Consider the following 21,838-nt stretch of genomic DNA (forward strand, 5'->3'; position numbering starts at 1 on the left):
AGCCTGGAACATTTAGCACAAAAGCATATGGTGATTCTGAGCATTATGTAATGAGGTCGGAAGAGAACCGTTCCCTTTTCTCATCTTCCCCCAAGCGCTGTGGGAAACTTTACCTACTCTATCAATTTTGGTTTATTTATGATTAAAAGTAGAAACACATCCTTGGCACCTCCTGTCTTTGCATGTCACTTTTCCTTGGAACCGCTAGGAAAGATAAGGCTGGCTTATAAAAAGGAACTTGGGTGCCACCGAGTTGTGCGCGGGACCGGACAGGGCTGCCACGGTGAGTCAGGGGCAGGTATTCCAAGCCTCCTTTATGAGTTTTGGCCTCTTTTCACCCAGAGGTCTAAGTGAATTTGAATTAGGCCAATCCTTTAAAAATGAATGCAGCCAGATTCATTCATATTTTTAACTTTGTTTAGATGCTTCTAATCTGGACACTTTCGCTGCTGCTGGGAACAGTTGTAGGTAAGTAAATATCTTTCCAGAGTGCTCGATACTTTCAGGAAGGGCTATGGAGGCTGAATTCTAGCCGCAGTGGTGAGGAGTAGAGACAGGTCTGTGACTGAGAGCCCAGCTCTTGGAGGCAGGTTTCCAGGTAAAAGCTAAGACACCCAGTTAAATCTGAATTGCAGATCAACAATAACTATGTGATAGTTTCCTCTTCAAAAATTCGTCTGATACTCTAACTTGTATTTTCATTGGCTAAATTTAGCAACCCTAGCTTGGTGTCGTGTGGGGTTCGAACCCTGGTCCACCAGCCACAAAGGTATTCCCCTGAGCACAATTCTGAACCTCTCTGTCCTCTCTTCTGAACCTCTCTCTATCGTCCTCTGTGAAATAAGCATAGACCACCACCCCTCCCGGAGGATCGCTGTGAGACGTAGGTAACGTAAGTCACGTCAATCACCTTGCCCAGGTAGATTTTGAGAATACAGCCCCCACCACAGCTGCTACTCCTAGTCCTATTCATCTAGACTTCGTCTTCTTCAAGAACACTCCCTTTGTGTTATTCTTTTACGGGGTGACATTTAAGCCTAGAGTCGATCAAACAATGGATTTGCTATTTGATTATTTGTGAGTTCCCTGGGTCCTGGGAATCCAGGGTGCCCCTTTAACCTAGCTTAGAGACCTCAATACTAGCCTTCTGGAGATATAAAGCTTTGGCCTTGGCATGCCACGAGCTGGAAGGTGGCTACAAGGAGTTGAGAGTCTCACCTTCTCTACCGAGGCCTGGGGACACGAGGCTGCTTCTTTCTTGGGCATCGAGGGCTCAGGAAAGGCAACAGAGTTGAGAGGCTAAATGGGACCTGCACAGGACTGCACAGAGAGATGAAGGACTGGGGTGGTTCTGCAAGGTAGAAATGAGACACAAAAGCCTTCCTTTAGCTTGGACGTTTTCTGGTGACGCCGTTTTGTGAACGTGTAGTTAGGAAGACATTTGGGGACGAGGAGAAAGAAAAGATGCCGCAAAATAGAAGTTAGTTCATATTTTGCCAGAGGGACCATGAAGAAGAGCATTCTGGTTAAACTAACATCCTTAAAACCCTCCTGGGTGATTGCAGGAAAAGAAATCTGCTTCCAAAGACTTGGCTGCTTCAGTGATAATGCCCCATGGGCAGGAATTGTGGAAAGACCCCTGAAAATATTGCCCTGGGGCCCCAAGGAAGTCAACACCCGCTTCCTCCTCTACACCAATGAGAACCCGAACACCTACCAAGTAAGGGAGCTCATCGTTTTCAGAACTAAGTTTCACCTATTTTACATGATAAGGATAACAAATTATAAGTCTTCTAAAGAGAATAAGTCAGTGGAATTTACATCTTTGTAGACTTTGAGGACTGTGTGCTTAAGTATTATTTTCTGTAACTTTGTATATAAAAAGTCCATTACCTTGCTATTATTCTTCTCCTATCTCTATGATACTGTTTAATAAATAATTTAAGTATGGATATATGTGTGCTTTTATATATATATATATATATATAAAATCTCTCAATGTTATATATAATCTTCCAACATATTTTATGTATATAGAATATGCACAGAGAAACCCTTCCATTGCATGGAAATGAGACCCCTACTAGCAATGTTATAGGAAATAGATCATCCCAAGGAGAACAATTATAAAAATGTCATGATATTTGGAAAGCAGCGACTTGATGGTGACTGCAGATGGTTCGGTTGAGATGGGAGAACCCTCACTCCCGAAGGTCCTGAGCCCGGGCAGTCTTCTTCTACCATGAACATACAGGTCCACTGGAGTCTGTAATAAACTTGACGTGGAAGCCTTTTCTCCCCCAAATAGGAACTCGTTGCAGAGCCATCAACCATTGAGGTCTCCAATTTCAAAACAGATAGAAAAACCCGCTTCATTATTCACGGATTCATAGACAAAGGAGAAGAAAGCTGGCTGGCCAACATGTGCAAGGTGAGACGTGGTCATCTCTTAAGGGAGGACTGATTCTGGAGTGATAATTAACCATGGGGAAGGCACAGGCCCCGACCAATCAGGGCAAATGCTGGCCCTGGTGACACTGGAGGAGCTTTGAACTCTGCCGGCTCAGGTTCGGGGGCGGGGGTGGGTGTCCAGCAGGCAGAGGGATGGAGAGGGCCTAGCACCATCAGGGCGGCCAGGTTGGCAGGCGTTTGGAGGCTCTGGGTAGTAGCACTTCAATAAAGAATACAGAGATATTTCCAATTTTAGCAACACATTACCGTACTGATGCAACATGAGTTGCATTTTCAACAGCTTTTCATTTTTTTAATAGGTTTTCACTTTTAGATGAAGGAGCTAATGTAACTCATTTTTGCTCGAAAGAATGCTTTTCCTTTGGTTTTCACTTGCTACTCTGTAGTCTCCTGGGGTAGCAATTCCTAGGAAAGCTGGGTTGGTTTTCATTTCCCACGTCTGTTGTTTCCACAGTAGAAGTGATTCTGTTTCCTTTCCTTTGTCTTTGGCTATGTGCCCTGTGACAATTAAGAATTTAAAAAAAAAAAAAGAAAAAGAAAAAAGACAGAGGCCCTGGCCTAGTAGTTCAGTTGGTTAAAGCACCGTCCTGACATGCAAGATTGTGGGTTCAATCCCCAGTTAGGGCACATGCAAGAACCAACCAATGAACGCATGAATAAGGGGAACAACAATGTTGTTTCTCTCTTATCTCTCTGTCTCTCTCTCTCTCCCTTCCTCTCTCTCTAAGAATCAATCGCTAAAAATATTTTTAAAAGACAGAAAATCAAACAGAACCAACTTTCCTATTAACCTCTAGGTCACTGCTCAAACTTTATCATTGATGCATTTATTCACAACGCTTCTGTGGCCAGCTGTGGCACAGGGGAACAGTCATTCCTCCAGAGCGTCTCGAGAGAAGGACACCAACAATCCTGTTTAATTCCAGATCTGTCCATGACTCGAGGGAGATGACTCCAGAGAGTTTCTGCTGACCTGAGAATGAGTGGGCTAATTCTGTCCCCACGTTTAGAAATAATCAGTCAAACCATGACTTATCTTCTAAAGTAATTTCAAGTTGATGGCTGTTGGGGGACGGCAATAAATTTCTCCACAACCAGGAAGAAAAAACTAAGTGATTCTCAGCTCTGTAGGAATGTAGACCTTTAGATATATATAGATGATTTATTTCTGAGATCTCAAAAGCAGATGTGCTTTCTTTGCATCATGTGCTTGGCTTTGACATCCTATCTGCACTCCGATGGAGAAGAGTGGATCGAACTCAAAGGTTAAAGTTCCTGGATTCTAGTCTCTCTCTGTCCCTGACATTGGCACATTGTTTCCCCTCTGTGAACTTCTCTATCAGTAAAACGGAAGAGTGGGAGGTGATTTCTAAGATTGCTTCCTTCTTCTCAAATTCTTTTTGGAAAAACGATGGGAATATGTATAAACACACACTCAAACAAACGACAGTCCTGCCAGATCTGATGATATGAAACTATCACTGACCCCCACCAAATAAAGCTTCCAGTAGATTGTACTTTCATGCAAAATAACTTTTTAGTAATAGATAATAAAACGTGTTGGTCTGAAAACTTTGATTAGTTTTTCCATTATGGAAAAACTCATTTACCTTTATCATATTTATTTAAGGGGTCCAACATAGTCTTTCATTTATTCATTTATTTATTCATTCAATAAATATTGATTGAGCACAAAGTATGCACCAGGAACTGGTCAAAGCACTGAAGATACAACAGTGAACAAGACAGGCAATGTCCTGGGGCGTATTCTAGTAAGGGATGATGTAGTCTTACGACTTTATAAAGCTCTAATGAGACAACCCACTGTACCAGATGTTATATCTTTTCCCCCCTGAAATGGTGTTTATGCAACTGTTGCAGTAGAAATCCCAAGAATTCAGTTCCTATTATGGCCAAACCTCCAGTGTGGAGTCAATGCTCAACTATAAAAAGGATTCCATATCCATAACAGGCTAGAAGTTTTGTTCTTTGTTTTGGGGGTTAAAAGGAAACACTACATTATAAATCCTAATCCTCAAATGTATTAATCAGAAATTAATGAAGATGCTGAATCGTTTACCTATCCATTGTGCCTTTTCCACCAGAACCTGTTTCACGTGGAAAGTGTCAACTGCATTTGCGTGGATTGGAAAAGCGGCTCCCGGACGGGATACACGCAGGCCGCACAGAACATCCGGATCGTGGGGGCAGAAGTGGCATATTTTATTGAAGTCCTTCAGGTACCTTTTGTATATAAAAGCCCATGCACCTTGCCTCTGGGTTCTCTTCCAAAGAACAACAACAACAGCAATTGCTGTAGGTACGGTAACTGCTAAAGACATTTCTCTACTGCGATTGGCTTTTCCCCTTGGTTGAAAAGAAATGCAAACAAAATCCCAATTTGGGCTTCATCAATACGCTTGTTAAGGCCAATAAACTAGTTTTTCTTAAATGTGGTATTATTTATTAGGCAACCACATAGGCTGTTTTGACAGAATCCCCCCAGTATTTCTTTTAATTTTACCAGCAATTAAGCCAACTTAGCACATGATCTTGTCAGCCTCAAGAGTAAACTAGCCCTGGCCTATTGGCTCAGCGGTAGAGCGTCGGCCTGGCGTGCAGGGTACCCAGGTTCGATTCCCAGCCAGGGCACATAGGAGAAGCGCCCATTTGCTTCTCCACCCCACCCCCTTCCTCTCTGTCTCTCTCTTCCCCTCCCGCAGCCAAGGCTCCATTGGAGCAAAGATGGCCCGGGCGCTGGGGATGGCTCCTTGGCCTCTGCCCCAGGCGCTAGAGTGGCTCTGGTCGCGGCAGAGCGACGCCCCCTGGTGGGCAGAGCGTCGCCCCTGGTGGGCGTGCCAGGTGGATCCCGGTCGGGCGCATGCGGGAGTCTGACTGTCTCTCCCCTTTCCGGCTTCAGAAAAATACAAAAAAAAAAAAAAAAAAAAAAAAAAGAGTAAACTAGGTTTGGTTTTGTTTCTAAATTTTTAAGAGAAGCACAATGATAACAAGCTACCTTGATGTTATCAACTAAAAACAAAGAGAATGTTAAAGCTTGAGGGTGCCTAAATATTTGCTTTCGTTATTATTTTCTCATCCAAATTCATGCTTTATTACCGCCACATAACAATTCTTCATATCCATTGAAAGGACTCTCTACTAAGTAAAACAACAAAAGAGAGCCTGACCTCTACCAGTTTAAATGTGGAAACCATCACCATTTTCTATGATAACTGAAAAATATTATGAAAAGTAATTGTTTAGAAGGCAGAGTGTGTCTTCTCAAGACTCAAGTTTTCAGTTTCCCTTATGCATCCAACTTGAATTTTGCAGTATTTGAAAACATTCTGAAGAAGTGCTTTTTTTTTTTTTTAACCAGTCGGCATTTGGCTACTCACCTTCCGATGTCCACATCATTGGCCACAGCCTGGGTTCCCATGCTGCTGGGGAAGCTGGAAGGAGGACCAATGGGACCGTGGGACGGATCACAGGTTGGTCAAAAGAGTAAGAGCTACAAAATTAGACTAAATGGAGCCCGCAAGGAAAGGATGGAAATTCAGTGCAGCCCTGCTTTTTATCTAAGAAGACAGGTTTTCCCATTTTCTAAACTGAGCCATGTGATCAGAAATCAGTGTTTGTGGAGGCCTGGTGAATTTTTTTTATTGATATCGATCTTTGGTCTACAGAGCCCTATTTAACATATTAATATTGCATATGACTAAAATGTGAATTTAAAACGTCCGGAGGTCTTAACCATACCTATTTTCCCTTTTTCAAGCATTCACAAAGGACAAATGTCATGAATAGGGTAAACAGCATAAAAATATAATAAATAACAAATAGTTTTACATGCTGATAATTAGATAAAATATATTATTTTTAAAACCTTGGATGACTTGTATTTGGCCAATGGGGGTCACATGTTGGCTACGCAGGTCCTAAAACAACAAAGTTGATAAGAAAGACTTTGCTATCCTGCAGCTGAGAGATGACTTTTTCAGGAAACGGTTACTGTCCGCTTCTATACTTCCACTCTGATTTCCTTTTTTATACTCTAGATAAATTGGTTACGTTTGAATAGGAGGAGGCATCTGGAATGTCTGTCATTCATTGCTGGAGAGAATGGTCTCCCATTGTCTGTAAATGTTTACGAGAGCCTCGTCAGCCAGGCACGTCAGCCGGGCACGTCAGCCCGGCACTGTGCAAAGTTGTGGTCCTGGTGACCGTGAAAATCAGGGTCCTACCCTCATGGGAGCTTAGAGAATAGTGGGGACTCTTTTAACTTGAACAGCTTTTAGGGAGCTCAGTGTCTCTCAGAATCTGGACTTTTCTGACAACTGCCGCTAGTGATCAGGATTGCCCCAGTGACTTAAGTATCCATAAGTAAATCGAAATTCCATGGTTTGAGGGAAATTCACTTTAAAGCAGATAGTAAATTAGACGCAGAGTTCCCTTCAGAAAATGGGAAAGTGGGAAAGAATCAGCCAAACTCTTTCATGCCTAACTCATGACGACCGCCACTGCTTGCACTCAGGTCTGTCGTTAACGAAGACGGGAGAGTGGGCAGGTAGGTACACGGATGGATTTTAACATGACGCCTCTGTTACTTAGGGTTGGACCCCGCTGAACCTTGCTTTGAGGGGACTCCAGAGTTAGTCCGACTGGACGCCAGCGATGCCCAGTTTGTGGATGTAATTCACACAGACGCCGCCCCCATCATCCCCAACATGGGTGAGCTCCCTGAATCCGTCCTCCTAGAGTGCTTTCTGTGCCCATACATTGGAGTGCTGTAGAGGGTTTTCAGTCCGACATTCACATCATCTTTCCCATATTTTGAAATTCTTCAGGGTTTGGAATGAGCCAAACCGTGGGACACCTGGATTTCTTTCCAAATGGAGGAAAAGACATGCCCGGATGTCAGAAGAACATTCTCTCTCAGATTGTGGACATAGAGGGGATCTGGGAAGGTAAAACCATTGTGTGCGTGAGAGTTCTTTGGGGGGGAAATATCTGTATTTCGCTTTGCTAACCTTGCTAAATACAGGCCTTACATTTTGTATGACAAAGGACTTTTAATTGTATCCCCAAGATATGGAATTTTCACTGGGGACAGTGGGCATGAGGAAATTGTAAGAAAGAAGATGTATTTGTAGTCAACTTTCCAAAGATCAAATTCAGGAAATGCATTACTAAGTTTTATTATCTATAGGGATCAATCTTTTACTTCTAAAGTTTCTTTCCACTAAAAAAAAAAAAGAGCTAGTTTTCTATTTCTAAAAATGCTATTTTCTATTAGCTATGGCATAACTATTGTCATCTTAAACAGTACTCAACTTCTAATTCCATCGCAAATCATAAACACAGTTTATAAATGATTTTTGTTCTGTGACCACCATGAGTTCACACTAATTCAAGACATCTATTCAACAATTTAACTATATTCTGATCACGATGTTAGCTTGGAAAAAGAAAATCTGTCACTGACGAGGAATCCTGTCTGATTTCAAAGGCTCTCGTGACTTTTTCGCCTGTAATCACCTGAGAAGCTACAAGTACTACTCTGATAGCATCCTCAACCCTGATGGCTTTACTGGGTTCCCCTGTGCCTCTTACAGCGACTTCACTAAAGTGAGTAGACTCCACCTTGCGCCTAAAGAATGTTGTGACTATCATTCCTCCTGGCTGGTGTGATTCAGTGTCCTTGACATGCATTCAGTGGGTGTTACTATATGACTGCCACAAGATGTATACTTTTAGTCACACAGACTTATTTTAATAGCAATAAGGTACTGGACAACTTTAGAGAAATGGCCTTGTCTATGGAAATGCTTCATGTCTGCCTTGTTCTCTCCTTTCTTCATGTGAGAGGTAAATGTTCAATCTTGTTTTGGAAATAATTTTAAGTAAAAAAAAAAAAAAAAGTCTGGAAATCTGAGCTGTGGCTACAGGATGCTAATAAACATGGAATACTTAATTGCTGACCTCATAAAACGATAATATAATGGGCCTGTGGATGTTTTTGTGCAATCTCATAATTGCCAAAAATGTTTTGCAAGTTTTCACCTTGCTTGGTATTCTTTAGATATCTAGGTTAAGATCTTTAAATGTGATTTTGAATATGACCTATCTGTTGCCTGCTTATTTTTACTTGTTTTTCCTTTCTCTATAATTTTTTCAAATAAAAATGTATGAACTGTGCCACCTAATAAATAAAAGATCGAGTAATATGCCAGGTGAAGTCACAATTACCAAGGAGGTATGCCTTAGTGATGAGGAGAGAGAATATGAATCCAGGTTTCACCATTAAAATGCTGAATAATTTGGGGCAAAATACTTAACTTCTCTAAGACAATTTCTTCATTTCTAAATATAAATAATAATGGTAGACTTCATAGATTTGGTGGGAAGATTTAATGAGTTGACATATGTTAACTGCCCAGAACCTAAAGTATAATAATTACCATTCAACAACTGTGGGCCATTATGTGTATGATTGGGGGAGGTGTGTGTATATTTTATTCACAGAACAGCTTCCATATACAACCAGAACATTCCCCGTTCCTTAATCTAACTTTATCTTCTTCTTAAATCTGTGTTCTCTAGGTAATGGGGAAAACAAACAGAGAAGCTTTAGGTATCATTCAGTGAAACTTAATCTGACTGACTCAATAATATAAACAGTCCTTTTAGGTAATGCTCAGACACTTTCATAAGAAAAATTCTCACTCTTGCAGATCTCTCAGCATTTCTCTCCAAGTTGGTCCTGGCCCAGGCGGTCACCATGGTGGTGGTCAGCGTATATTGGGCAGAGGGAGAACTTGGGGGTCTGCTTTATTGATGGACCCATGGCCAACATCTGCTGATGGATTCTGGGAATATCTACTCTTCTGGCTCAAGCAATGTCTGTCCTCCGGGAGCTCTGGCCGTTCTTCCCGGCTGGCTCAGTCTCCACTTAGCTTTTGTTGAATGCAGACCTGTACTTGGCCCGTCCCCATCTGGTCCATCGATCCAGGAACGGAGCGGCCTTGCTCTTCCGTAGTGGAAACTGCTACCTTTGTCCTTCCCACTCTGGCTCCTCCTGCTCCCACTCTTCCTCCTACAATTCCTTGGCCCACAGTTTCTGTGTGATTATCCATCTTTTCTAGACCCCAACCCACTCTGGCTAAGCTTTCACAATTTACAGGAGCATTTTCTCTCCGCAGGAGAGAATTCTGAGATCTGAATTCTTTCGCTTTTGATATACTAATTGGGAGCTAAAGCAATTGAGAAAAATCTGACTTTTGAGCCTATTGTCCTCTTACTGGGTCTTATTTAGTGAATCAAAAGCTGATTATCACTTTCTGCTCTGCTTCTTGCAAACTTTATACAATAAATTCTAACCACCTGCTGGGGCAACCGAGGCAGAAAAGAGAAGATTAAAATATGTAGATATAAATATATCCGTAAATTCTCTTTTACGTGATTTTTCTATTTTTGTTAGGCTCGTGTTATTTAACAGCGAGTTTGCTAATTTTTAACCTTCGCTGAGACACTGTAAACGACCTCTCTTATCAGAACAGAATTGGCTTCAGAACGTTACCTTTCACAGAACAACATGTGAAAAAAAGATGAGGCACTATTATGAGAAAGAGCACCCTCATCCATCACTTGTTTATTTTCCCTAGAACAAGTGCTTCCCCTGTCCGAGTGAAGGCTGCCCCCAGATGGGTCATTATGCTGACAGATACGCTGAGAAAACAAAGGGCATGGGAGAGACCTTTTACCTAAACACTGGTGATGCCAGCTGCTTTGCCCGTAAGTCTCGATTTGATTCGCCTTAAGTTCTTAATGGTACGTGTTTTATCACGCCCGGTGAAAATGCACGGAATTGCTTTTCTGTACAAAAGTCTTAAACACCCCTCCACAACACGGAAAGATACACAAATGCTGTGCTCAGCGAATCTGCGTGGTAGAACAGAGAATGGGAACTGAACTATGAATGCAAACAAAAATAAATGTCTTCATATTTGATACTGGTGCTGAATTCTGGAGGATTCTTCCCCTCCAGCCTCTTCATAGTCGGTCAAAAGTTTCACTGAGCAAAATTCTGAGATTCTGCACAAACAGGAGAGTGATCCAGGAGAGAGAGGGCAGAAGGTATGGACATGGAAAGGAACTGAGGGAGAGAAGACATACGTGGGACTGCAGACTCCGAGGGTGCTGGGAATTAGAGGGTGTGTGGGGGGTGGAGCATGGGACGGACTCCAGGTTTCCCTTCCAGCTAATAGAGGAAGAAAACTATTTGGTTGGGAAACAATAAGGTTTGCTGCATTGTAAAAACCAAAGCCAAATTTAATCCCCTTCCCCAAGAGCCCAGGCTAGCTCAAAATAGTAAAAACTGGTAGTTTACTATTGACAAGTACCGTACATTTATTACCACATATTAATACATTTCCAATGGCAATGGAAAGTTGAATTGTAGAATTTTTAAAATAAAAGTAGACTACATAGACAAAGAGATGACAGTAGTCTAAAATGCGGTGATGTATGAAAACGAAGTAAACTGATGCCAATGTCATAGTTCTCTATTTTCTATGTGTTAACAAAGTTATTTTAACATTTAAGAATAAGTTGTTAGTATAAAAAAATCGAAAGCAAAATATATTTTCCCCTTGGCTTGAAATCTATTGACTCTGGATAGAGTGTGTGCTCTTCCCCCTCCCCCAACGCATGGTCTTGGGACTTTTAGATCAAGCAGTAATTTTTCAACCGGTGTGCTGCAAGAATTTTTAAAACATGCAACACCTGACTATTTAGTGAGGGGCACTGGCCTCTCTTCCTTGAAATTACTAAGTTTAAAAAATGACAACAGCCAATACAATAATGGACGTCCAGTGTGAGTAAATCAAAATTATACCTATTTTTTTTGTCAGGTCGGCAAAAAAATATAATTTTTTTTTTTTTTTGGTGTGCTGCAGAGTTTTATCTCATCTTTTATTTAAAAAAATATTTATTTTTATATTTATTCATTTTAGAGAGGAGAGAGAGAAAGAGACAGAGAAAGAGAGAGAGAGAGAGAGAAGAGGGAGGAGCAGGAAGCATCAACTCCCATATGTGCCTTGACTGGGCAAGCCTAGGGTTTCGAACTGGTGACCTCAGTATTCTAGGGCAATGCTTTATCCACTGTGCCACCACAGGTCAGGCATTGTGCTGCAGAGTTTTAGTAATTAGTTCATGTGTGCCATGGATGAAAACAATTGAAAATCAGTGGAATAAATAAATGTTCATGACTATTAGAAAAACTACCAATATTCAGACTGTGTGTGTGTATGTGTGTGTGTGTGTGTGTGTGTGTGTGTGTGTATTATTCAGAATTCAGCAGATGTGGAATTCAAGTTTAGCCTGTTTTCAGTGTTTTTTTCCTGCAAGCTGACATTTTACAAATTCTCTCCTACCCTTTATGCAGGTTGGAGGTATAAGGTCACTGTTACTCTGTCTGGAAAGAAGGTTAGAGGACACGTGCTAGTTTCTTTATTTGGAGACAAAGGAAACTCTAAGCAGTATGAAGTTTTCAAGTGAGTAACATATAACTCTAAGCTCCTTACATGTTGGAGTACCTCGCACATGCAATGGTACTGCCACATATCATGAAAAGGTAGAGACTGTCTCACCCTTGGACCTTAATATATTTCAGAATTTTGTTTCTAAACTTTTTTTTTTTTTTTTGGATTTTTCTGAAGCTAGAAACTGGGAGAGACAGTCAGACAGACTCCCGCATGCGCCCGACCGGGATCCACCCGCCTCGCCCACCAGGGGGTGACGCTCTGCCCACCAGGGGGTGACGCTCTGCCCCTCCGGGGCATTGCTCTGCTGCAACCAGAGCCACTCTAGCGCCTGGGGCAGAGGCCAAGGAGCCATCCCCAGCGCCCGGGCCATCTTTGCTCCAATGGAGCCTCGCTGTGGGAGGGGGAGAGAGAGACAGAGAGGAAGGAGAGGGGGAGGGGTGGAGAAGCATATGGGCGCTTCTCCTGTGTGCCCTGGCCGGGAATTGAACCCGGGACTTCTGCACGCCAGGCTGACGCTCTACCACTGAGCCAACCGGCCAGGGCCTTCTAAACTTTTTTCTCTGCTCTTTTCTGGGAAAACTCCTGATGTTTCCTTTGATGAGTGGCATCTGATTTATCACCAGTAAATAATTATTCTGTCCACCAAACAACTGAGAAAAGATAATATAATGAAGTCATCATTTACTAAACTGTGGGAGGATAATGAATAAAATATGTCTGAGTTATAGATGGCAAACTACCACTGAGTTAGCCTACCTGTCTGCACTTATTCAATACATTAGAATGACAAATGCACTATTAATCATCATACTAGAGATGCACTCTAAGATGGTTTTAGAAATATATATATATACTTATATGTATATTTATGTATGTTTTTATTAACCATTTAACTCCTAAGGGGTGTTCTCCGACCAGAGGGTATTCATTCCAATGAATTTGACTCAGATGTGGATGTTGGAAATTTGCAAATGGTTAAATTTGTTTGGTATAACAATGTAATCAACCCAACTCTACCCAAAGTGGGAGCATCCAAGATCATGGTGGAAAGAAGTGATGGACAAGTGTAAGTAATAAAAATCCAAAGAGATTTGAAGTATTGAATCACATTTATAGTTCTATTCCCACTGAAAGTTTACTTTAAGTTGTAGCTCCTATAATGGTTCTCCTACATCCCAACCACAGCTGTTTCCTAATCCCTTTTGTTTCTTTAGGAGAAAGTATAGAACTTTAGGAAAACCACTTTGATAGATTTGTAGATGAGTGTTATGTTATCTAATACAACTTGTGTTACAATGAGAATCTGGTTTCATGACCTAAGGCAAGAAGAATGATTTCATTTAGCAGCTGTGCCTTGTGCTGTGTGTGTGCTTAATATGTGTAACTTCCCCAAATGTCCTGGGTTCACCAAACTGCCAGTTAAATTATGAGGGAAACACTTAATTTACCAAGGAATACAAATGAGCTATTTTGGATCATTGGCCCTCTTAGTGAAAACAGAGGTCAACTTTCATTCTAACCAAGACTAAAGTGTGTGTGAGCCTAAGGATATTAACCATGATGAACCACCAGAAAAAGTGACATGATGATGGTAATCATAACAAAACCAGTATTACCCAGTATTTTGAATATAAAGCCAAAACCTTAGGCACATGCTTTATTCTTCTTTTGTCATCATGTCACTCAGTCCCTGTAAAAGTAGGCTTACAGTTGTGAGTACGTGAAACACAGTTTATTCTTGTATTATTTACTAACCATTGTATTCTATTCCACACAAACAACTGTAAACTTACTTTTGTCTCACCTTGTACACTGGATGCAATTAACAGCACATTAGACATTGCAGAAGAAAGATTGGTGAACCTGAAAACAGAATGTAAACTATCCAAAATAAACATACAGAGGAAAAGATTTTTGAAATGGAAAGAATATCAGTGAGCAGTGAAATAACTTCAAGAAGTATATTATACTTCTCATTGAAGACCCTAAAGGAGGACACAGAAAAATATATTTGAGGAAATAACGGCTTCAAAACTTTCTATCTTGGCAAAGGCTATTAAACCAACAGATCCAAGTGATACAACAAGAAACATGAAGAAAACCAACCAACAAATGTCAAAATCAAATTGCTCAAAATTAGTTATAAATAGAAAAATCTTAAAAGTAGCTAGAGGAAAAATGCACTTTATATACAGAGAAATAAAGAAAATAATTACAGCAAATTTCTCGTCAGAAACAATGCAAGTGAAAAGACAGTAAAGCATCTTTAAAGTACTGAAAAAAGAACTGTTAACCTACAATTCTATATCCACAAAAATATTCAAAGATGAAGATGAAATGCTTTTCAGGCATACCAAAGCTGAAAGAATTTATCACCATCAGGTCAATATAAGGAAGGTCATCAGGGGGAGGGAAATTATACCAGTTGGAAAAGAATCTACAAAAAGAAACTGAGAGACTAGGGAACAGTTACTTCATTGGAAAATACACAAGGTCTTTAAATATTATTATTTAAGTCTTTAATAATTGACTATTTTAAGATGATGGTTATATTTGAAAGGGTTATAATGTGTAAAATATGTGATAACAGTACCATAAAGGGTAAGAAGGAAGGAATAGAAATACCCTACTGTATTTATATAAAATGTGAATTGATGTATCACTTGAAAGTAAGATATGATACGTTAAAAATATATTGTATAAATTCAAAAGCCACCACAAAATAATAAAACAAAGAACTCTACCTAATAAGTCCACAAAGGAGATAAAGTTGTATTTTTTTTAAAAAAAAAATAAGGGCATAAAAAGAGGAAAAGAAGACACAGGATATAGGTGACAAAGAGCAAAATAATAGACTTAAACCTAGCCATATCCATAATCAGATTAAATAAAAATGGTCCAACTACAAAAATTAGAAGACAGAGATTGTCAAATTGGGTTTTTTAAAAAATTAACAGCCAATTGTGTGCTGTCTACATGAAATGCACTTTAAGTATAAAAACACAAGTAGGTTAAAAGTGAAAGGACCAAAAGAGATATACCATTAGTTATTAGGGAAATGCAAATTAAAATCACAATGATATATCACTCTAAAGTTATTTAACTGGCTAAAATTTAAAAGATGGACAGTACCCAGTGTTGGTGAGAATGTGAAGAGTCTTAAACTCTCATACACTTTGATGGGAATATAAAAGAATACAATCATTCTTAAAAATAGTTTCGTAGGTTCTTAAAAAGCCAAACATAACACCTACCTATGATTCAGCCACTCCCCTGTTAAGTATTTACCCACGAGAAAAGAAAACATGTATTTATACAAAGATGCGTACATGAATATTCAAAGACTGGAAATAGCTCACCACCTGCCAACAGGAAAATGAGTAAACAAATTGAAATACTACTCAGCAGTGAAAAGGAATGTGCTAGTGATGCATGTACCAAAATGGATGAATCTCGAAATAATTATACTGAATACAAGAAGTTAGACAGAAGAGTGCATCCACCTTTGATTTCAATTCACATAAAATTCTATACAACTCAAATGAGTCCAGAGGGACAGCACATCAGTGGTCGCCTGGGGAGGGAGAAAGATGAGAAGTACAGAAAGGAAAGATGACAAAGACACTGAAAGAAAATGTAAGGGTCACAGATATGTTTACTCTTTGACTGTGGGTACTAGTATGATCTCCATTTGACAGATAATTAAATGAAAGTTTAGTGCCAAAATTCATATGCAGGAAATTTCACTCCAGCAAATTCTTAATTACCACAAAACAAACTCAGTTCACCCTTATTCATGAGTAGTTATTGTGTGCCCTTCATTTCCTGTGCCCCTTATCAATATTCATTTTTAACCTTTAATTTGCTTTTTGTGAGTTGCCAGCCATCAAAGCCACAAAGAAGGAAATGAAGAGAAAAGAGTATTTTCTGAGGACTTTTATGTGCCAGGAAATTTACATACGCTTCCATAGTAAAGAAAATTAGCCCCAAACACCCTAAGTATTGTTCAGTCTTAATGAGTACAATTAGTCATTTCACTTCTCTTCCTGAATTAAAATCAGAATGTCTAGCCAATGTGACTCCAGGGCCCCGGAATTTTTACTTTGGCTGATTTCTTTTGGGAGGGAGAACGCAGTGCTTTCCACAGAAGAGAGGTCCGCTCTCTGCCAACGTCTGGTCTCGGGCACAGGGTGCGGTCCTCACTCAGAAGGGGGAAGACCAGAGCCCGAATGAATGCTCAACGCTCTGATTGAGCCAGGAGTTGACTTTTCATTGTTTTCCCTCCACAGGTTCAACTTCTGTAGTCAAACAACTGTGAGGGAAGATGTTCTGCTCGCTCTCACTCCATGCTAGAAGCCTGCTGACACGTGACCACTGAATCTTATTGCTAATAAAATCTATTGGTAAAGCAATGCATTCTTTTCTTTGTCATCATTCGTCCAGTTTTGTCCTGTGAAACTTTTGGATGCAGTGATTAAAATCTAAATTTTGGGGTTAGTATAAACCACAAATGACTGTGGCTTTGAGCTTAGGACTGATGTCAGTTTGATGACTTAAGACAGGTGTCCCGGTCCAAAATGACCCCTTCTTGGTGGGCACACATCACAAATACCCACCTGTGCTGCTTGTTCTACCGTCTGCTCCTACTCAGACATCTCAGGGGGGTAACACGTAAGGAGCTGAAGACTGGGCACTTCCAATGCTTCCTAGCTGCTCCCAGGGGGCTCCCTCAGACCCCGCCCCCTGCAGCTTCTTTGATTTTTTCTAAAGCACAAATCAAAGATCCTCCCAATAGTCCCCAAGGTAGAACCTACTTTCCTTAGTGAGCCTTGCAAGGGCCCTATAAGTCTGGCTTTTACCCGGGACCCCAGCATCATCTCACCACATTCCGGCACTGTCCCTTAAAGGGCCTTGACCTTGGATGCTGCTGGACCTTTGTGCAAACTCTTCCTCCCTAAGATGTCTTGTCCTCTGTTTCCCTGTCTATTTAACTCCTACTGATTGACTTCCTTCTGTCTAGACATCTCTTTTTTCAGGAAGACTTTTCTTCACCTCCATTACCCACTCCCCTTAAGACTGGACTACAGGTCTCCGACATTCCCACTGGACCCAGGACTTCCTCCATCTCAGCACTTCTCTCTCCATACCATAGTTGCTGGCTTACTTGCATGTGTACCCCATATGTAAATTCCTTAAGGGGTTTGCATGTTATATGTGCTTGGTTCAACTGAACGCGGGTGAGTGTCTAGGCCAGGGGTCAGGAACCTATGGCTTGCGAGCCAGATGTGGCTCTTTTGATGGCTGCATCTGGCTCGCAGACAAATCTTTAATAAAAAAAAATAATAACGTTAAAAATATAAAACATTCTCATGTATTACAATCCATTCATTTTCTACCGCTCATGTTCATGGTTGCGGGTGGCTGAAGCCAATCACAGCTGTCCTCTGGGACAACACCAAATTTTTATTGGATAATGCGTAACGTACATGGGTTGTTATATGGCTCTCATGGAATTACATTTTAAAATATGTGGCATTCATGGCTCTCTCAGCCAAAAAGGTTCCCGACCCCTAGACTAGGCTCTGGGAAAGATTTAGAAAACAGTCTTCTCAGAACAAACACTTCTCAGAATTTAGGGGTCTGAGAACCCATCTTGAGCCAACCCTACCCTTCCCCCAGAATTCATAAGATAGTTTTCTATTGAGATGACAAGGTATCTGAACATTCTGAACTTGAAGTTGGAGGAAAATACAAGGACAGAGCTGATTGGCTGGAGGAAAGCATGATTCATCTCCATCCAGATGTGTAGACATGATCTCAACTTTATCTTTGTGACTTTTAAGGAGTCATATAGTTGAAGGCAGGAGAGCTGTCCAGTGGACAAGAAATCAAGATTTCAAAAGAGATCCACAATCTGTGTGAATACAAATCCTGCCTTAAATTTCTGAAGCTGGGTGTGATATAAATTCATTCAAAATATTTATATATTATTTGTTATTGTTGTCTGAAAGCCTCACCTAGGAATCTTCTCATCTGATATGGAATGAACTCATTGGTCTAGGAGCAGTGGTTCTGTGGGTTGCGACCCCGGCGGGGGTCGAACGACCAAAACACAGGGGTCGCCTAAAGCCATCGGAAAATACATAAAAATGTATTGTATAATAAATATGTATTTTCCAATGGCTTTAGGCGACCCCTGTGTTTTGGTCGTTTGACCCCCGCCAGGGTCGCGACCCACAGGTTGAGAACCGCTGGTCTAGGAGGCTCTAAAGGAGATGAAGTTTAGAGCCCAGTCTTGCTAGAGGCTTAGTCCAATGATATCCCCCAGGGCATTAAACAAGAGCCATTGTGTTAGAGCACAGTGCATATGGATGAAATGTGGGTGTTAGGAAATAATACACACTTAACTGATGCTGTGCCCAAGAATGGTTTCAGTAAGTGCAATGCCAGCTGCTGTCTCACTGAGCTGGGTTTCTGTATTGGTTAGCTACTGCGGCATAACAAGCCACCACCAAACTCAGTGGTATTAAACAGCAAACATCTATTAGTAATCTCTGGGTTAGTTGGGTGCTTCTTCTGGGCTAAGATGGATTCACTCATGTGGTCAGAGTGTGTTTAGTCAGCAGTGCTGTTCATCTTGCCTGGGTGTCTCACATACTCAGGGTCAGTGGCTTTGAGCTGGTTCAAGTGGTTACTGCCATTGATGTGATGGCAGTACACATTTAGCCAAATCAAGTCAACCATCTAGCCAAAGGATGAAAGGAACTTCAAGGACACATTGCCAAGGGTGTGGATATTTGGGGGGAGCGTGGAGGACTGTGACCATTTTCACAATCTATCTATTACCATCTCTACCCTGTCTCTCCATCCCGAGAAAGCCTGAGACTGGGGAAAGAACAGGTCAGGTGTCAGAAGGGTTTTCACGGTGATGGGTCAGCCCAGGCTCCACTCTCTGGTCTCCTTCTACTGCCTTTTCCTCACTGCTGTCATCAGAAGCGAGGGCACCTTTTTGGTTCACTCACTTTTGACTTTGTCCGTGACAGCATGCTTCTTGTCAAACAGCTAACACCAATGAATGGAGAGTTGCTTCTTCTTACCTTAAAATGACACAACAGTACTAATCAGATATGCTGATCAGGAAATCTAGTCTCCACAGTCATCATTTACTCTTTTAAAAATTTTAATTAAATTTATTGGGGTGACATTGTTTAATAAATTTATACATTTCAAGTGTACAATTCTATGATATACCATCTGTACATTGCATTATGTGTTCACCACCCACAGTCATGTCTCCTTACACCACCATATATAATATTTGACCCCCTCTGTCCTCTTCTACCCCCCTTTACCCCTCTTTCCCTCTGGTAACCACCATACTGTTGTCTATGTCTGTGAGTTTTTGTTTATCTTGTTTGTTTGTTTATTTATTTTTGTATTTTTGTATTTTTCTGAAGTTGGAAACGGGGAGGCAGTCAGACAGACTCCTGCATGCACCCGACTGGGATCCACCAGGCATTCCCAGCAGGGGGCAATGCTCGGCCTCTCTGGGGCGTTGCTCTGTTGCTGCCGGAGCCATTCTAGCACCTGAGGCAGAGGCCATGGAGCCATCCTCAGTGCCTGGGCCAACTTTGCTCCAATGGAGCCTTGGCTGTGGGAGGGGAAGAGAAAGGTAGAGAGGAAGGAGAGGGGGAAAGGGTGGAGAAGCTGATGGGTGCTTCTCCTGTGTGCCCTGACCAGGAATTGAACCCAGGACTTCCACACACCGGGCCGATGCTCTACCTCTGAGCCAACTGGCCAGGGCTGTTTGTTCATTTATTCCTTGCAGTTTTATATCTTGCATATGAGTGAAAGCATACATTTCTTGACTTTTTCCATCTGACTGATTTCACTTAGCATGATACTCTCAATTTAATTCACTCTTGATAACTCACGCAAATCACCTCTCCATTATTTCAAGGTGTGATAAACGCAATACTTCTAAAGAAATCCTCTCTCTACCAGCACTGAGCCACCAGCTGTGCACTTTGGTACAAATTTAGCAGTCGATTCATTTAGAATTGCTTTTGTTGTTGTTGTTGTTACTGTGGAAGCACATATCTCTTGCAGCACTGCCCACTCACAACTTCCGCTCCAGCTCTGGGTGCACAGGGGTGGGTCCCCTCAGCCTGACCTGCCCACTAAGAGCCACTCCCTAATAATTTGCTAACTAATTCAGGACAGTTCCTGACCTGATCAGGCCCATCATCTGGCAATTAAGAATTCTGAGCTGAGATGCACAAAGCCAGGGAGTCCCTGCAGCAGAATCAGGTCCAGGGAAGAAGTGATCTGAGGACAGCTGAGGGCTCCAGGATAACCCCGTTTTGGGCCCCTGGGTCTCATGGTTCAACAATTTCATGGGTTCTATGAGATGCTCCAATATTCTTTCAAGAAATCTCTCTTCTTTTGTTTTTGTTTGTCTGTTTGTTTTTGTATTTTTCTGAAGTTGGAAACAGGGAGGCAGTCAGACAGACTCCCGCATGTGCCTGACCAGGATCCACCCAGCATGTCCACCAGGGGGCGATGCTCTGCCCATCTGGGGTCGCTCTGTTGCAACCAGAGCCATTCTAGCGACTGAGGCAGAGGCCATGGAGCCATCCTCAGCATCTGGGCCAACTTTGCTCCAATGGAGCCTTGGCTGCAGGAGGGGAAGAGAGAAACAAAGAGGAAGGAGAGGGGGAGGTGGGGGGAGAAGCAGATGGGCGGTTCTCCTATGTGCCCTGGCCGGGAATCAAACCCGGGACTCCTGCACGCCAGGTTGACGCTCTACCACTGAGCTAACCGGCCAGGGCCTTCTCTTCTTTTGTTTTTAATTTAGCTAAACAAAATTTATTTCTGTTGCTTGCAACCAATAGAACCATTATATTCCTCTAAAAACTTACCTGTTTAAATAACTAATGGTCTTTATTGTTGTTGCATTGACTGAGTGCGGGGTGAATAGTCAATATACACAGACACATTAAATGTACAGATCTTTTGTCCCTGAAATTCAACTTTAGGAGTTTCTCCCACAGATATGTCATCCATGTGGACAGTGACAAATGAATAAGCATATTCATCAAGGTGCTGTATTTAATAGCAAAATATTGGAAACAACCAAATGTTCATCAATAGAGGGCACACAAGCCCCGATCACTTTAGGTGTTTTCAAACCCTGAACCCTCCAGGGAGTGACCTTTACCCTGTAGTGGGCATAGAGCCCACAGTTGAACTTGTCAGTAAGGTGAGTTAAAAGGTAAAGAGGCACAGGGGTCTTACCCCTGGACAAACTCTGACAGATGATATATAATAATTTCTTCTAAATCTGATCAGACATTTATATTCTCCATGCTTGTCGAAAGAAAACATCTCTTCCTCCCTCCCCTTCTTAAAACTGTGCCCACAGCCCTTTCTCAGCCCTGAAATTCACTGAGAGTAAAGGGTAAAATACCCACGAACTCCATTCACAGTATATTTGTTCTTTCATTAATCCATAACCACGTCAGCGCCAGGCACAGTTCCAGCAGCTGGGGTACAGCAGGCGGAGACCAAAACGGGTGAGGTCTCCGTCCTCCTGGAATTGCATTCTAGGGGGGAGAAGACTGACTGCACATAAATGAACACGTAAATAAGACAGATAATGATAACTGGTCACAGGAGATGTGGAGAAAACAAACAAGGTGTTGGGGAATGGGGGCCTGGGGTCAAATGGGGAGGGTGGCCGTGGACACGTGTCAGAGGTGGTCAGAGGTGGCCTCACTGAAGAGGTGACATTAAAGCTAATTGTTAAATGACAAGAAGTA

At 41.7% G+C, this 21,838-nt stretch overlaps 1 protein-coding gene across 1 annotated transcript; it reads left to right on the forward strand.

Moving 5' to 3' along the window:
* Positions 1–174: 174 nt before the first annotated feature.
* PNLIP (pancreatic lipase) lies at positions 175–16,429 on the forward strand. The gene is made up of 13 exons (XM_066239713.1): positions 175–283; positions 423–468; positions 1,566–1,720; positions 2,309–2,431; positions 4,578–4,712; positions 5,852–5,963; positions 7,084–7,203; positions 7,320–7,439; positions 7,982–8,100; positions 10,137–10,266; positions 11,918–12,026; positions 12,919–13,083; positions 16,307–16,429. The coding sequence occupies exons 2-13, from the start codon at positions 423–425 to the stop codon at positions 16,368–16,370; spliced, it is 1,398 nt and encodes a 465-aa protein (XP_066095810.1). The 5' UTR covers positions 175–283; the 3' UTR covers positions 16,371–16,429.
* The last annotated feature ends 5,409 nt before the right edge of the window (positions 16,430–21,838 follow it).

The sequence above is a fragment of the Saccopteryx bilineata genome, chromosome 7, assembly GCF_036850765.1.
Source record: "Saccopteryx bilineata isolate mSacBil1 chromosome 7, mSacBil1_pri_phased_curated, whole genome shotgun sequence".
Classification (NCBI taxonomy): domain Eukaryota; kingdom Metazoa; phylum Chordata; class Mammalia; order Chiroptera; family Emballonuridae; genus Saccopteryx; species Saccopteryx bilineata.

What these genes read in the sequence shown, in the direction of transcription:
- PNLIP (XM_066239713.1), top strand. Translation starts at nt 423, where the DNA reads ATGCTTCTAATCTGGACACTTTCGCTGCTGCTGGGAACAGTTGTAG. An exon ending in GCTGCTGGGAACAGTTGTAG is followed by an intron (nt 469 to 1,565) that starts GTAAGTAAATAT and finishes GGGTGATTGCAG; the next exon opens with GAAAAGAAATCTGCTTCCAA. An exon ending in CTTACAGCGACTTCACTAAA is followed by an intron (nt 8,101 to 10,136) that starts GTGAGTAGACTC and finishes TATTTTCCCTAG; the next exon opens with AACAAGTGCTTCCCCTGTCC.